The following is a 16,483-nucleotide window of genomic DNA, read 5'->3' on the forward strand; positions in this document are numbered from 1 at the left end:
TTATATATATATAAATAGTTGACACACATTACATTATTTCAGGTGTACAGCATAGTGATTTGACAAATCTATACATTATGCTAGGTTTACCACAAGCATAGCTACTATCTTTCACCATACAATACTATTATAATACCAGTGACTATCTTCCCTATGATGTAACTTTCATCCGTGTGATTTCTTTATTCCGTAACTGGAAGCCTGTCTTTCCAAACCACTCCCCTTTACCCATTTTGCTCATACCCCCACTCCTCTCCCTTTTGGCAACCAACAGTTTTATTTATATGTCAGTTTCTGTTTTACTTGTTCATTTTTATTTTTTAAATTCCACATAAAAGTGAAACCATATGGTATTTGTCTTTGTCTATCTGACTTACTTCACTTGGCATAATTCCCTGTATGTCCATCCATGTCATTGCAAATGGCAAGAGCTCATTCTTTTTATGGCTGAGTAATATTACTTTGTACATATTTACATCTTCTTTACCCATTAATATATAGACACTTTGGTTGCTTCCTTATCTTGGCTACTGTAAATAATGCCAAATAAACAAGGATGCAAAGTATCTTTTCAAATTAGTGTTTTCATTTCTGTGGGTAAATACCCAGTAGTGGAATTACTGGATCATATGGTGTTTCAATTTTTAATGTTTTATAAAACTCCCACAGTGGCTGTACCAACTTACATTCTCACCAACAGTTCATGAGGGTTCCCTTTTTCTCTGCATCCTTGACTTTTTTTTTTTTTTTTTTTTTAATTCTAACCATTCTGATAGGTATAAGGTGCTATCATTGTGATTTGGGTTAGCATTTCCTGGTGATTAGTGATGTGGAGCATCTTTTTATGTTTCTGCTGGTCATCTGTATATCTTCTTTGAGAAAATGTCTATTCATGTCCTTGGCCCATTTTTTAAATCAGATTTGTTTTATTGATGTTGAGTTTTATAAGTTTGGACTTATATTTTGGATATTAATCCCTTATTGGATATTACAAATACCTTCTCCCATTCAGTAGTGAGCCATTTCATTTTGCTGATTTCCTCTGCTGTGCAAAAACTTTTTATTTTGGCATAGTCCAGTATTTTAATTTTTCATTTCCCTTGCCTAAGGAGACATATCCACAAATATGCTGCTAGAGTTGAGGTCAAAGAAATACTGCCTATTTTGTCCTAGGAGTGTTCTGCTTTTAGGTCATCATGATTAGGTCTTTAATCCATTTTACTTTTGTGTATTGTGTAGGAAAGTGGTCTAGTTTTCCCAGTACCATTTATTGAAGAAACTTTTTTTTCCATTGTAGTCTTGCCTTTATCATAATTAATTGACCATATAAGTGTGGGTTTATATCTGAACTTTCTATTCTGTTCCATAGATTTATGTGTCTGTTTTTGTGCCAGTACCATGCTGTCTTGGATACTAGTTTTGTAGTATATTTTGATATCTGGGAAAGTTTTGTTCTTTCAAGATTGATTTTGCTATTTGGGTTTTTTTGTGGTCCCATATATTTCTTAGTATTATTCTAGTTCTGTGAAAAATGCTGTTATCATTTCGATAGAGATTTCATTGATCTGTAGATTGCTTTGGGTAGTATGGACATTTTAGCAATATTATTCCAATCCAGGAGTATGGGATATCTTTCCATTTGTTTGTGTTATCTTCAATTTCTCTCATCAGTGTTTTAGAGTTTTCAGAATACAGATCTTTCGTCTCTTTGGTTAAGTTTATTCCAAGGTATTTTTTTTAAATATGGCTTAAATGGATTGTTTTAATTTCTCTCTTGTCATTAACATATAGAAAGATGACACATTTCTATATAAGTCTGTATCCTGCACCTTTACTGAATTCACATATTTCTAGTAGTTTTTTAGGGGAACCTGTAGGTTTTTCTGTGTTTTGTATCATGTCATCTGTAAATAGTTTTTCTTTCTTAACCAATTAAGATGTCTTTTATTTCTTGTTGATTGTTGTGGCTGGACTTTCAGTACCAATTTGAATAAATGTGGGAAGAGTGGACATCCTTAAGACAGCCATACTTTTCTTGAGAAATTTGTATCTTACTCTATGAGTATTGCACAATATGTAGATGATTTGATTTTTTTGTTTTCATATTGGCTACTCAAAAGCTTAAATTTGTGATGGACATTGGGGAGGGTAAGTGCTATCGTGAGTGCTGTGAAGTGTGTAAACCTGGCGATTCAGACCTGTACCCCTGGGGATAAAAATACATTATATGTTTATTAAAAAAAAAATTTGGAAGGGGAGGCGAACCATAAGAGACTATGGACTCTGAAAAACAACCTGAGGGTTTTGAAGGGTCAGGGGTGGGAGGTTGGGGGAACAGGTGGTGGGTAATGGGGAGGGCACGTTTTGCATGGAGCACTGGGTGTTGTGCAAAAAGAATGAATACTGTTATGCTGAAAAAATAAATAAAATGGAAAAAAAAAAAGCTTAAATTTGTGATCACCAGTATAGCAGTGTATTTACCATAATATTGTTTTCCTGTTAATGTTGGGTTCAATGTGTATTCCTATTCTTGTTCCACTTCAACTGAGACTTTTTGTCACATGTTATATATTCTAACAGATCACTAATATCCTCTTTGAAACAAAACAGGTAAGAAAGGCAAGTAAGTTGAGAGTAAGAAAGAAAGGTTGAATAGCAGGCATCAAAAAGGCAGAAAATAGGTTACAGAAATGGGGGCTATAATTAAAGGCAATTATGGTGTTTTCTACTTACTTTCCAGGCTCCAAATATGGGTCTATATCGAATAGGCAAAAGAATGAAAGCATTGGGGGCGCCTGGGTGGCTCAGTGGGTTAAAGCCTCTGCCTTCAGCTCAGGTCATGATTTCAGTGGTCCTGGGAGTGAGCCCCGCATCAGGCTCTCTGCTCAGCGGGGAGCCTGCTTCCTCCTCTCTCTCTGCCTGCCTCTCTGCCTACTTGTGATCTCTCTCTGTCAAATAAATAAATAAAATCTTTTAAAAAAATTAAAAAATAAAAGAATGAAAGCATTGGTCCTTCTCAGTAAATAAAATTAATTCAAATCAGCTATTCAAAAAGCCAAATTAGGATAAATAATCAATGAAATTTGGTCTTGGCATATTGGTCCTGGCTAAGAGACATGTACCTCATTGTTGGGGTGCTTTATTTCTGATCTTCTGTAAGATCAGGGAAAAGTTATCATACAATCAGAACCTTCATGGATTCACTTTCATTGAGTTTCGTTATATATTTAGAACTTATCCAATAACCATCACAATAACTAGTCATATGAAATCCCCTTGAGTGTAATGTTATGAAAAATGCTCTCAATAATTTTATATTCTATCAGAGATCACAAATTAGTGACCCCAACAAGCAAATATTTTAAAAATCTTTTCTGGCATTTGCCAACACATTGTAATTAGAAAAAATTTATATGCATATGGGCATACATACTTCCTCATTTTAGTGACCCATACCTACAAACGGAATTGAGAGCTGATTAGCAACTACTCCTTTTAGTTGAGAGTGGTCCACAGTTCCTAGGACTTTCTATGGTCTTAAACCTGATGCATTTATTTATAGTACATTACCTGACAGGTTCCTATAGGTTTTTACATTTTTTTTTTTTTTTACCATAGGTATAATGCCAATTGGAAAAATTTTCAAAGTTTTTTTATATAGTTGATACATGTTACATTATTTTGAGGTGTACAACATAATGACTCAACAACTCTATATGTCATGTTGTACTCACCGTAAGTGTAGCTACCATCTGTCAGCATACAACATTATACACAGTACCACTGACTATATTCCCTATGCTTTATCTTTTATTTTAAATTGTGACGACAATGTACAGTTTACCTTGTAAAGGAGGTGCTCCTTTCCTGCCCCCCCCAAAAAAAACAAAGAACGCCAAAACCATATAACATCTTGTATTAACTACTCAGAAGCTCAATACCGAATATGTAGTCAGCTATATATGCTAGCATGTATATAGATGTATATTCTTCCTAAATTCCCATCTTTCATTGTTCACATACTTTTAAATTCTTTTTATGGAAAAAATACTTTAAATCCTGTTTTCAAAATGAGTACACATTTTAAAAAGAGAACTACACTCTACATAAGAATGATTAAAAAGAAAACAATGAAATATTATACATTAAAAGAATATTTTATTTGGGGATTATATTAAGTCTTTAGCTAAGAATACATAATACTCATGAGGAAAAATAGAATTTAAGCTCAGCCACTATTCATAAAATGATTGTCAACATTTTCTTTTTAACAGATAGCTAAAAAGTCAAGAACATAATTTCCAGTAATGTACTTTAATTAAATATAACACCAAATTTTCAAGTAAGAATTTAGCAGCCTTGCAGTTAACTTTTTACATGAAGCCATAGATTAGACTGAGCTATTTTAATATTAATGGCTTAATAGACTGCCACATGGCTAAGGAATCTAAGTAATTAAAAAACAATACATAGAATGGCAGCATTCAGTAAATACAAACTTACTACATCCAAAAAACATTCTGACACACTACCTTTAGGTGACTGTGTTTAAATATATAAATTTCTAACCTTTATTGCATTTATTACAAATGAATTTCTTCTATTTTTCCCTTTTGTATTTGTTTCAAAATCAGGGTAAAGATCATACTACATTAGACATTATTATCAAATTAATAGTGTTTTCATAATGGCTTTTGTAAAACTGACTCATACTTTTATGCATGAACATAATTATAATTAATGTATTTTAAATGTAATTAGCTAAAATGTCACTTTATTTCATGTTTACAACAATCTTTGCTCAGATTAACCAATTCTTTCAAAAAATCAAAAACAAGGCATGATGATACAATCATATACCATAGTATACCATTTCCTTATGTCATAAAATATTTATTTCATGGGGTCTTTTCTAAAAGGCTCTTTAACTTTGATTCAATTTATGGTTAAATTGAGAAATTTAAAATATATAAGATGCTTTTAAATGAAGTCTAGAACATCCAAAATAGTGCTACTATATTTTAACTTCACTAAATTTTAGATCTGTGACCATTTAGTACTTCTTTTTTTCTTTTTATATCATAAATTATGTAACAATAACAACAACAAAAACTAACCACATTGAAAAATGTTCCCCTCGTCATTGATGAAATATAATAGCACTACTACTAAGTTCTTTGATTGGACTACAATGAGTCTCTAAAGTAATTAAGCAATGTAGCATTTGAATTCTCAAGAATGATAATCTTATAGGAAGCATACAATAACATTTAGACTCTATGTGGATATATAACAAAGTCAGTATAGAATTTTACCTGAATGAAAAACTTTTTAGCTTGTGCTTAGGTCCATTTTTCATTTTGAAATTATAGATATTATAGTATTGCTTCTATACTGTGGGGCATGAGGGTGTTCTACCTTGATTCAAAATTTAGATATAGACTTTTAAGAGCTGTTTCTATAGACACTATAGAATTCAGGAAATGTCATCTTTAACTGATCAGTTTGAAAAACTGCATGGTTATAAATTTGATAGATTCTCTGGTGGTTTGTTAGGGTAAGATTTCCCAAAAGAGTTAGAACTAACATAGGATCATGCCCAAAGAATAAAAAATAACACCTCTACCCCCTACCCCCAAAACTTTTGTGTGTGTGTGTGTGTGTTTAACAAATTCACAGATTTAAAAATGTATATACAGGGGGGCCTGGGTGGCTCAGTGGGTTAAGCCTCTGCCTTCAGCTCAGGTCATGATCTCAGGGTCCTGGGATCGAGCCCCACATCGGGCTCTCTGCACAGCAGGGAGCCTGCTTCCCCCTCTCTCTCTGCCTGCCTCTCTGCCTACTTGTGATCTCTCTCTCTCTCTGTTACATAAAGAAATAAAAAAAAAAATCTTAAAAAAAATGTATATACAGTTAAAGATAGACTTTGTAAGTGCTGCATATCTCAAATAGAGAAAATATATAGTTTTGAATGAATACTACTTTTCATCTGCTAATCAGAAATTAAATATTTCATAAATAGAAAGGGACACATTTTTATACCTAAGATACACTATTTCACATACGCTTTTATTAAATGAAATTTAATTATTCCCTATTAACAAAATAGTCTTTTACTTTTAAAACAGAAAAAAAGTTGACATACAACTTAAACATTAATAACAGCAGTTTTTGACAATATTAGTCCTTAAGGAGAACAATAAAACAGATTATTTTCTATACAGTCAAAATAGACTGATTAAACCATAAAAGAATTGTGATTCATGCATTGCATATATTACACTGTTTAATAGTTATTTTATTGAAGTCACACCTAGATAGTTTAAATTAGGCAATCAGTTCTTTGCTTTTACTTGTGATCATAATGATTTAAACTGGGTTATAAGTCAAATGATAAAGGCAGCTGTAATGAATACCTGAGGAAGACTTATGAAATTAGAGATAATTCCTCCTGTTTTTTAAAACAGGCAAAAAGACACAGGGTTTTCATATAATTATAAATTCTTAAACCCTTATGAGGTCAGATTCCAAACACTCTTCCCTTGAGAAAAAATCCATTTTACTTTGAAATCTGATCCTTACTGGCTGGTTGGAGTAATGTGTTGGAAACCACAACAAAGCTCAGAGGTAAAGAATGCTGTAGTAGATTATCTAGGTCTGCAGTGGAAGCAAGATAGAAAGTGGTAGTATTCACATTGAGTATTTGTTGACCTTGTTTTTATACACTTTCTCTTAATCTCAAACTATTTCATAAAATTTTCTGTCACAGTAGGTTCAAATATACAATATAAGCAATGACAAAAATTCCTCTGTAGTAATTTCTCTAAACTTAATAAAATATGGTATAAGTGATTATTAGGCATGATACATTAGAGTTTATCCCTGTGATAAGATATAGTAGCTACATGGATATAAGAAAAAAAAAATCCACAGGTCGTATCTGTGTGAATGTTCCTATGAAAGGTTTGGTTATATCATTATAGTGATTTATTCTTATAATTTCCTCTAGAAAGTAAGTTACCTCTATGCTCAAATTTCTCATGGCTTGATCATTCTCTGATAGATGGCAAATTCTTAATTTATAAATAACTTTAACATTAGTCATGCCTTTTTTCAAGAAAAAATATTTTACTTGAAAATCACTGGCTAAAATAAATTTCATCACCTGATGGGCTATGTTATGATAAATTCTACAGTTACTTTATTTCTGAATATCTCTAAAACCTGGAGATTTATATCTATTAGTAAATTAAGTATCTAAGAAATAATATTCTTGTAATAGTATATATATATATTTTAGAGTTCTAGTTAACTATAAGAACTGAAGGATAACATATACTCTATTAAGGAGATCCATTTTCAGCATATATGTGGATTAATTTGTCACAAAAGGACAATCAACTTATCACAAGTATTGAATCTGGTAGATACCATGAAAGTATGTTTTTACATGGGGATATATTGTCTTTTAAATGAGATTATTGCCATCATTAAGTATTAAACTTACAAGTTAAACTTCAGGAATGAATTTAAGATATAAGAGAATTTTCATTTCCATGTTCCTAAAATGCTAAGTAAATTTTCCCTATTTTGGTAAAAACAGCTTAAATATTAAGAAGGAAATCTAATGATAGTATCAACTTTTTTCTTTCTTACTAACAGTTGGTCTCTGATTAAAAACATGAATAGAATAACAAGTTAAAGATTGACAGGTTATCCAAAAACTGGTATTTTGGGCATTCTATCTTCATAATTGTGAACCAACTATGTTTTTTTTTTTTTTTTTTTTTACCTTTTTTCCATTTTATTTATTTTTTCAGCGTAACAGTATTCATTCTTTTTGCACAACACCCAGTGCTCCATGCAAAACGTGCCCTCCCCATTACCCACCACCTGTTCCCCCAACCTCCCACCCCTGATCCAGGAGCATGAAAGAACTTACCATAGCTTCTAAAATCTGGAATTTAGCATTGTAAAGCAGACGTATTAGCATGCAAAACACCTAGCATGCTATAAGTAATCAAAAAAATCCTCAAAGGATGATGCATATTGTGCTATAGAAAGGAGGCCTTCCTAATACAATGTGATTCACAGTAAGGCTTAAGTTGTGGTTTTATTTTCCTTAAGATTTTTTATTGCAGACTTTATTGTGTTAGTGAACACTCTGGATGACTGAATCATTGGGAAAAAAGTCTAAATGAAACATGTACACGATCTTTTAGGTCCTATTTTCTTCACTAGACATACCCAATATACACAATCTATTTCTTTAGGCCTGGAATACAAGAAGGATTTAACCGTGCACTAATTATTTATGTAATACAAACAGTTTTGTGTGAGATAAAAATTAGTAGCAAATTATGCCACAAGGAATGTTATTTGCACAGTTTTTCTCTGAGATATTTTTTCAGTGCAGCATTGTGAAGGGTGGCAATGATGATATCACCATTTTTTTTAAAAAGTACAAATTCTTTTTATTATGGGGATAACTGCCAATCAGTACACACTTAAAACAAAAGGTACTTAATGCATTAAGAAAGAGGCAGCTTCTGATCTAATGCATAAGTTGCTCTTTCCTTACTATATTTTTCAGACCACTTGCGAGTCAGTTCTAGATAAAGACTTGGTTTATGAGGCCGGTAATCCAGGTACACGGTATTACTGGTTCTTTTGGGAATGGCTTTTTCAATCTGAGTTCCTTCATGCCACTCATTGAAAGAGGTGATAGAAATCACACTGGGGTGAGCATGGAGTGCAGCCCCCAGAGCAGTTTCATAGTACTTCCCGCTGATTCGGTTTCGAGTATTTTGAGCATTCCATGGGCGGATGCTGGTATCTATATATCCTGGGCCCACACTTGGGATAAACAGTAGGTTGAACTGGTCACAGAAAAATTTTAGCCTCGCCCAGTTCTCATATGATGAGCCATAAGTAAAGCCATTTGTGGCAAAATATGTGTAAATTCCATCAAAACCTCCTTGAAGAATATCATATCTATGTTTGCTTTCTACTAGAAGTGCAATAAACAGTCCATCATAAGGAGAATTGCGGATGCTCTGAGACCCTGTGATGGTTAACAAATTGGCCCATTTTTCAGGCTTTGTGATATAGGAATCATAGATATAAAACATAGGAAGAGCTTTGCCAGTCTTAGTCTTGTACCTATAAAAGGCCGGATGATTTCCATATCTAGAACACAAAAATACATAAAAGTGAAGTGAATATCTGTAACTCATTTTCCACAGACAATAACTGTTTTTATATTGAAAATGAAGGTAATCAGCACAGTTTAAGCATACTGTTCACTTTCTTTGGGGGATCAGTCATATTAAGGATAATCATTAAAAATGCATTTTCAATTTTGCAGATAGGTAATGTTTTGATGTATCCAGTATCTCATTTTTCCTATCAAAAAAATTATCTTATATTGAGGTTTACAAATGATGACCAACACCATAAAAAGCCCATTTTCTATATGAATATGTCAACTGTTATTCCTGCTGACAAGTTTCCTTTTACGTGTATAGTATCTGTCACAGGTTCTTATCAGGAAAATCCTTGAACAAAATGAAGCTGTATTAATTTTTTCCTTATAATCAGACTAAGTAAAACTGAAAATATTGGATGTGGGTCCATAGATATAAAGCAGTTCATATTTCATAATTTGAACGTTCTTTTTAAAAGATAATCTGTATTCGTGATTTATAGAATACCAACATGGGGGGGTAGGGGGATAGGAGAAGAATAAATGAAACAAGATGGGATTGGGAGGGAGACAAACCATAAATGACTCTTAATCTCACAAAACAAACTGGGGGTTGCTGGGGGGAGGTGGGATTGGGAGAGGGGGAGCGGGCTATGGACATTGGGGAGGGGAGGCGAACCATAAGAGACTATGGACTCTGAAAAACAACCTGAGGGTTTTGAAGGATCAGGGGTGGGAGGTTGGGGGAACAGGTGGTGGGTAATGGGGAGGGCACGTTTTGCATGGAGCACTGGGTGTTGTGCAAAAAGAATGAATACTGTTACGCTGAAAAAATAAATAAAATGGAAAAAAAAATGTCAGCCAGCAAATCATAAATAGCTTAATAAACATATAAACAGTAAATAATCTATACAGAAAGTAAATTATAAGGAATTTCAGAAATGTTCCTCAAAATGAGTATTTACTACAAAATTTAATTTTAATATATCAGACCATAAGTCATTCAAATCTCAAATATAATTTAAATGTACTATCATTTGATCATAAAACAGTAATTATAAACACAGAAGAAACTCACTTGTCTATAATATATTTGACATTTTTGTACATGCTTTGATCATCTCGATTGCTGTATGGTTCAATGTGAAAAGTGACCTAAAACAAAACAAAACAAAAAGATTAGAAAAAATTATCTATGATGTAAAAATAAAAATTAAACTGTACTTCATATTTTTAATAATTTAAGATGAGTACTACTTATTGATATAAACATTATTAACAGGGAATTCTAGCAGAGAAAGCTCTTAGTCAACATTGTTACTGTGAAAAAATATGCCTATCCATTTATATTCTCACAACTCCCTAATGTAGTTACTAAGTGAGGCAGACTGCTGGAGGCAAAATAAGCAATCAGAATTCAGAACTCAAATTTTTGAAGACCCTGCAATACTTCTTCCTGTATGTTTATTTTTTATAAAATAGGGATATATTCTACATCCAGACATGTTTCTTTGAAAAGAACATGGTCCAGAAAAATCTGGATTCTTTTTCCAGCTGTGACCAATAGCAATTTTTTTTTTTTTTAAGATTTATTTAAGAGAGAATGAGCATGTACCAGTGTGGGGAGGGGCAGAGAAAGAGAATCTCAAGCAGACTCCTTGCCAAACGAGGAGGCTGCCTGGGGGCTGGATCCCACCAACCATGATCTTGAGATCATAACATGAGCAGAAATGGAGAGTCAGATAGCAAAGTCCTCTACAATTAAAACACCATTTCACAAAATAATCTACGTTTAATGTGTACTATTACTCGAATAATTTATCACAAAATTAGTACTGTGAATGCTTGTTATTGATATGGTTTATGGATCTCTACCATAATTGCAGAAAGCAGTAACCAAAAGTATTTTCTAAATATTGTGCACAGAAGATTCATTTTTAGTTAAAAAAAAAGTTATATATAAATCAACGTTTTTTTTTTTGAATCTTTGATTATGGCTAGTAAAACCATTCTGTATGATACTAATAGTGTAGATTGTCACTTAGATCTGTAAATCAAATAGGAGATTTTTCACTTTTATTACTAACTTTAACTGACTTACCAGTAGCTATTAAACATCTTTATGACAATCTAATAACAACTTGATGTTACTCTAATTTTAGGGTTTAGTCTCTTTGAAACATGTATGGAATTAGAAACTTCTATGCTACTGCAATATAAAATGCCTTTGTTTTGGGGCCAGCTGGGTGGCACAGCTGACTTGACTAACATCCCACTCCTGGTTTCAGCTCAGTCGTGATCTCAGCATGGTGGCACCGGGCCTGGGCTGCCACTCAGCACAGAGTCTGCTTGGGATTCTCTTTCGCTCTCCCTGTGCCCCTCCCTCTCATGCTCTCTCTCTCTAAAACAAATCAGTCTTTGAATTGCTTTTGTTGTCAATTACACAATTAAAGTAAAATGAATAAATAACAAGAATACTATGAATAATGAATAATAAAATGGATTTTACTAGCCACAGAATTTTAAAGTCAGAGAGCATTTAGTGAAAATATTCTCCACTTTATTATTGAAATCTCATTTTATTAAAAGGAAGTTTTATCAGTAACAAAATAAGATCAAATTCAATTCTGTATATTTAAGTATTGTTAGGACAGTCACAGTTTTCAATAATTCTAGTATTTGCTTTTCTTAACATCAAATGAAAGCAGAATGGCAAGGGTACAGGTATTTTCATGTTCTTTTTTTTTTTTGTAAATTTTTTTTTAAAGATTTTATTTATTTGACAGAGAGATCATAAGTAGGCAGAGAGGCAGGCAGAGAGAGAGAGGAGGAAGCAGTCTCCCCGTTGAGCAGAGAGCCCGAAGCAGGGCTCGATCCCAAGACCCTGAGATCATGACCTGAGCTGAAGGCAGAGGCCCAACCCACTGAGTCACCCAGGTGCCCCGGTATTTTCATGTTCTTATATAATGTTACCTTGGGTAATTCTCCCTTTAGAGGGGATGTTATATTTTCTTTTTTTTTTTTTTTAATATTTTATTTATTTATTTGACAGAGAGAGAGGTCACAAGTAGGCAGAGAGGCAGGCAGAGAGAGGGAGAAACAGGCTCCCCACTGAGCAGAGAGCCCGATGCGGGGCTCGATTCCAGGACCCTGAGATCATGACCTGAGCCGAAGGCAGAGGCTTAAACCACTGAGCCACCCAGGCGCCCCGGGATGTTATATTTTCTAAGCTTCCATTTTATATATATAAAGGGCACCATATGTCAAAATATAAATGGCATCTTTTCCTTCTTTTGTAAAGTACAGATAAGAAAAAGCCATTATTGATAAATATACAATATCTTCATTTTCTCTCCTATTTCAAACTTCTTAATTATAATAAAATCATTTTGTAGGTATAATTATGATGTAATCTAGTTAATGTTTCTCTTGGACCAATATTAAAGTAACTTCATAAGAGTCATAAATGTTCCCCCATTTCATACTTCTACACTTTTGACCTTTCCAGCTCTTCTCCATCCTGAGTATACTTCCTAAAATGAACATCTGATGATCCTGGAGAGTGGGGTCAGCAACATGCTGGCATAAAATGTTCCTTCTTTAATCCACTCCCAAAATCAAAAGATTAGACATTTATACATGAACAAAATCACCCTCATGGATGTTTTTAGACCTATCACCTTAATCCAGGGAAATTGGCAGGAGTCTCACCCACCAGAGCAGCCACTAAGGGACCTTGTATGGGCTGGGGAACCAGAAGAGCCAGCCAAAATGCCTATACCTCTATTGCCCCTATGGAACAAAAATTGGGTGAGTACAGACTGGAATAGCATTAGAGAGAGAACCTTCCTGAGTCTAGCCTTCCCTAAGGCAGACTCCAGCATACCATTGTAATGGGAAAAAAAACAGGAGTTTGGCCGCCTAGGAATATTGTAAGATAAATTTTCCTGGCACTACCCGTCTGCGAAATGAAACACTGAAGAGTTCTGATTTATCTGGAACCATGACCATGGTTGGCCAATGGCCATGACCTCTTCTAGGAGCACAGGAAAAGAAAAGCAGTGAGTGTCTAGTTATGGCAACTGGAGAAAACCTTTCTCTCCTCAGCACCTGGAGTACTGTGGTGGGAGATCTATAACTGGAGGTTGGGAGGATATTGGGAAAGCAAGGGGTAAGAATTTCAAATGGTGGAAAAGGAATTGTGCTTAGCAGGGGGTACTACTCCCAAGATCATCCTCCTGGGTCTGTGAGCACACCCACAGTACTAAACCCATACCTTCCCTCATGATGTTAGTTCCTTGTGCAGGATGCCATGGGCCACTGTGAGAGCACTCTCCAGTGGACAGAGAGCATGCTCAGAAACCACTCCATGCTACAAAAACAAAAGAAAGGCTTCTGGCTTGGTAAATTATAAAAACCAGAGAAGACACAAAAGCTTTAAAAAACAAAACTGCCCCAAAGAAGGGACAAGACTGGAGTAGGTGCACCTTCATAAACACACAGGAAAAGGTAACAATACTATGGGCCATAATACCCTATCTGCTGAAGCAATAAGCAGAATTACTATACAATATATATATTGTATATATATATATACAGAAATACATATATATATACATATATATATACAGAAATACTATACAATAAGCAGAAGTACTACTTCATAACTACTGATAAATATCTAAAAGGTTATGAAAAATCAAGGAAATATGGCTTCACTAAAAAAGAATTTAAAATAGCTATTATTATAGCTATTATTACAAGAAAATTCAGAAATAAAGTTCAATCAAATCAAGAATTTAAAATACAAACAAAATGAGTTCTTTCCAAATTCTGGGGCTGAAATTCAGTAAATGAGATCAAGAATGTAACTGAGAACATATAAAGACCACATGAAAGAACAAGTAATTGACATGGAGGATAAGAATTTTGACATAACACGGAAGACAGAACTTAGAGTTAAAATAATGAAGAAAGCCTACATGAGTGGTGATTATCCATAAAAAAAACAAAAACAAATATCAGAATAATCAGGATTTCAGAAGGAGAAGAGAGAGAGAAGGGGGCAGAGAGTTTATTTAAAAAATAATAAAACAAAAAACAAGGCTGAAAATTTCCCTAACCGGAGGAAAGATCTGTCTACTAAACTCATAGAGTACCCCGTAAAAAAAAAAAAAAAAAAAATTTTTTTTAAAAATTAGGGGCGCCTAATTAAGCATTTGTTGACTCAGGTCATGATCTCATGATCACCCACATCAAGCCCTAGATCAGGCTCCCTGCTCAGAAGGAAGCCTCCTTCTTCCTCTCCTACTCCCCACTGTGTTTCCTTTCTCACTGTGTCTCTCTCTGTCAAATAAATAAATAAATAGAATCTTTAAAAAAAAATTATTAAAGAAAAGGGGGGAGCTGGGTGGTTCAGTGGGTTAGGCCTCTGCCTTCGGCTCAGGTCATGGTCTCAGGATCCTGGGATCGAGCCCCGTATCAGGCTCTCGGCTCAGCGGGGAGCCTGCTTCCCCCTGTCCCTCTGTCTGCCTCTCTGCCTACTTGTGATCCTCTCTCTGCATCAAATAAATAATAAATAAAATCTTTAAGAAATTATTTATTAAAGCACAAGCAGAGAGAGCAGGAGAGGGAGAAGCAGGCTCCCAGTTGAGCAAGAAGCCCAACATGGGACTATCCCAGGACCCTGAGATCATGACCTGAGCTGAAGGCAGATGCTTAACCAAATGGGCCACCCGGGCACCCCATACATTACCCTTTTATTTCAAAACAAAATGACCTTTATAAGACATAAATTGTCATAAATCCATAATAAAGAATTTTAAAGGTATCCAGGTTAAAAAAGAAAAAAAAATGTAACCTACACAGAAATTCCCATTACACTATCAGATTTATCTGCAGAACCTCTACAGGTCTGTAGAGAGTATAATGATATATTTGAAGTGTTGAAAGATATAAAATTGTCAGCCAACAATACTTTATCTTTTAAAGTTTTCCTTTAGATACAAAGAAGAAATAAAGGCTTTCCCAGATCAACTGAATCTGAAAAAGTTCACCACTAGCCCTTCCTGCAAGCAATAAAATAAGAGGTTCTTCAATCTAAAACGACGACAGGCTGACCAGTGATATGAAAACATATGAAAAAACACAACACACTAGGCAAAGGTAAAAATATTCCTTTTGGACTTTGAAAACTAATTCTAAACTAGGATTACGTGTCAGCTCTTCAACAACAGTATAAAAGTTAAAGGAACAGTGAGAAAAATAACTACAGTAACAGTAAGTTGTTAATGAAACTAAAAAAAAAAGATCTAAATTGTAACTAAAATCAAGATATGGTATTTATATACATTGGAATACTATGCAGCCATCAAAAGAAATGAAATCTTGCCATTTGCAATGATGTAGATGGAACTAGAGGGTATTAAGCTGAGCGAAATAAGTCAATCAGAGAAAGACAATTATCATATGATCTCCCTGATATGAGGAATTTGAGAGGCAGGGAGGTTTGAAGGGTAGGGAAGGAAAAAATGAAACAAGATGGGATTGAGAGGGAGACAAACCATAAGAGACTCTTGATCTCACGAAACAAACTGAGGGTTGCTGAGGGAAGGGGACTGTGGAGAGGGTGGTTGGATTATGGACATTGGGGAGGGTATGTGATATGGTGAGTGCTGTGAAGTGTGTAAGCCTCACGATTCACAAACCCTACCCCTGGGGCAAATAATATACTACATATTAATTTAAAACAAAAAAGACCTATGCAATGAGACATAAAACCATTTCAGGCTGAGAATAACTTATCTTTAAGAAATTTTATGTAAGCCCCACAGTAACTACAAGACAAAAACCTACAGCAGATTGACAAAGAAGGGGGAAACAGAGCATACCACCAGGAAGAATAACCAATTTACAAAGGCTCCTGCCTAGAAAGTGAGGGAAAAAGAAAAAATGGACATACAAAACGAGAAAACAATTAAGATGGCATTAGTAAGTCTTTACATATTAATAATCACTCTAAATGGAAATGGAATGAATTCACCAATCAAAAGGCACACCAGCTGGCTGGACAAAAAGTAAGACCCAACTACTGGGTGCCAATAGGAGATATACTTCAGTTTTAAAGCTACATATGAGACCTGCAATGATGGGAAAGATACTCTTTGCAAGGGGAAACTGCAACAGAACATCAAATTTCAGAATATAAATTCAAAGAGGGCTAAAAAATTAAGTGTTCAAATGAAAATTATTAATTTTTATGGGAATGTTTTCATGTGC

The 16,483-nt window shown here is 34.3% G+C and overlaps 1 protein-coding gene across 1 annotated transcript in view; it reads right to left on the bottom strand.

Moving 5' to 3' along the window:
- Positions 1–7,927: 7,927 nt before the first annotated feature.
- The window catches only part of MANEA (mannosidase endo-alpha), an 88,832-nt gene continuing 80,276 nt past the window's right edge, over positions 7,928–16,483 (bottom strand). Inside the window, exons 4-5 of the mRNA XM_046006394.1 lie at positions 10,284–10,360; positions 7,928–9,189 (exon numbers count right to left, since the gene is read on the bottom strand). Of these exons, the coding sequence (XP_045862350.1) occupies positions 8,532–9,189; positions 10,284–10,360 (735 nt within the window). The 3' untranslated portion in view covers positions 7,928–8,531. The remainder of the gene's footprint in view (positions 9,190–10,283; positions 10,361–16,483) is intronic.

This window comes from Meles meles, chromosome 5, assembly GCF_922984935.1.
Source record: "Meles meles chromosome 5, mMelMel3.1 paternal haplotype, whole genome shotgun sequence".
In the NCBI taxonomy this organism is placed as follows: Eukaryota; Metazoa; Chordata; class Mammalia; order Carnivora; family Mustelidae; genus Meles; species Meles meles.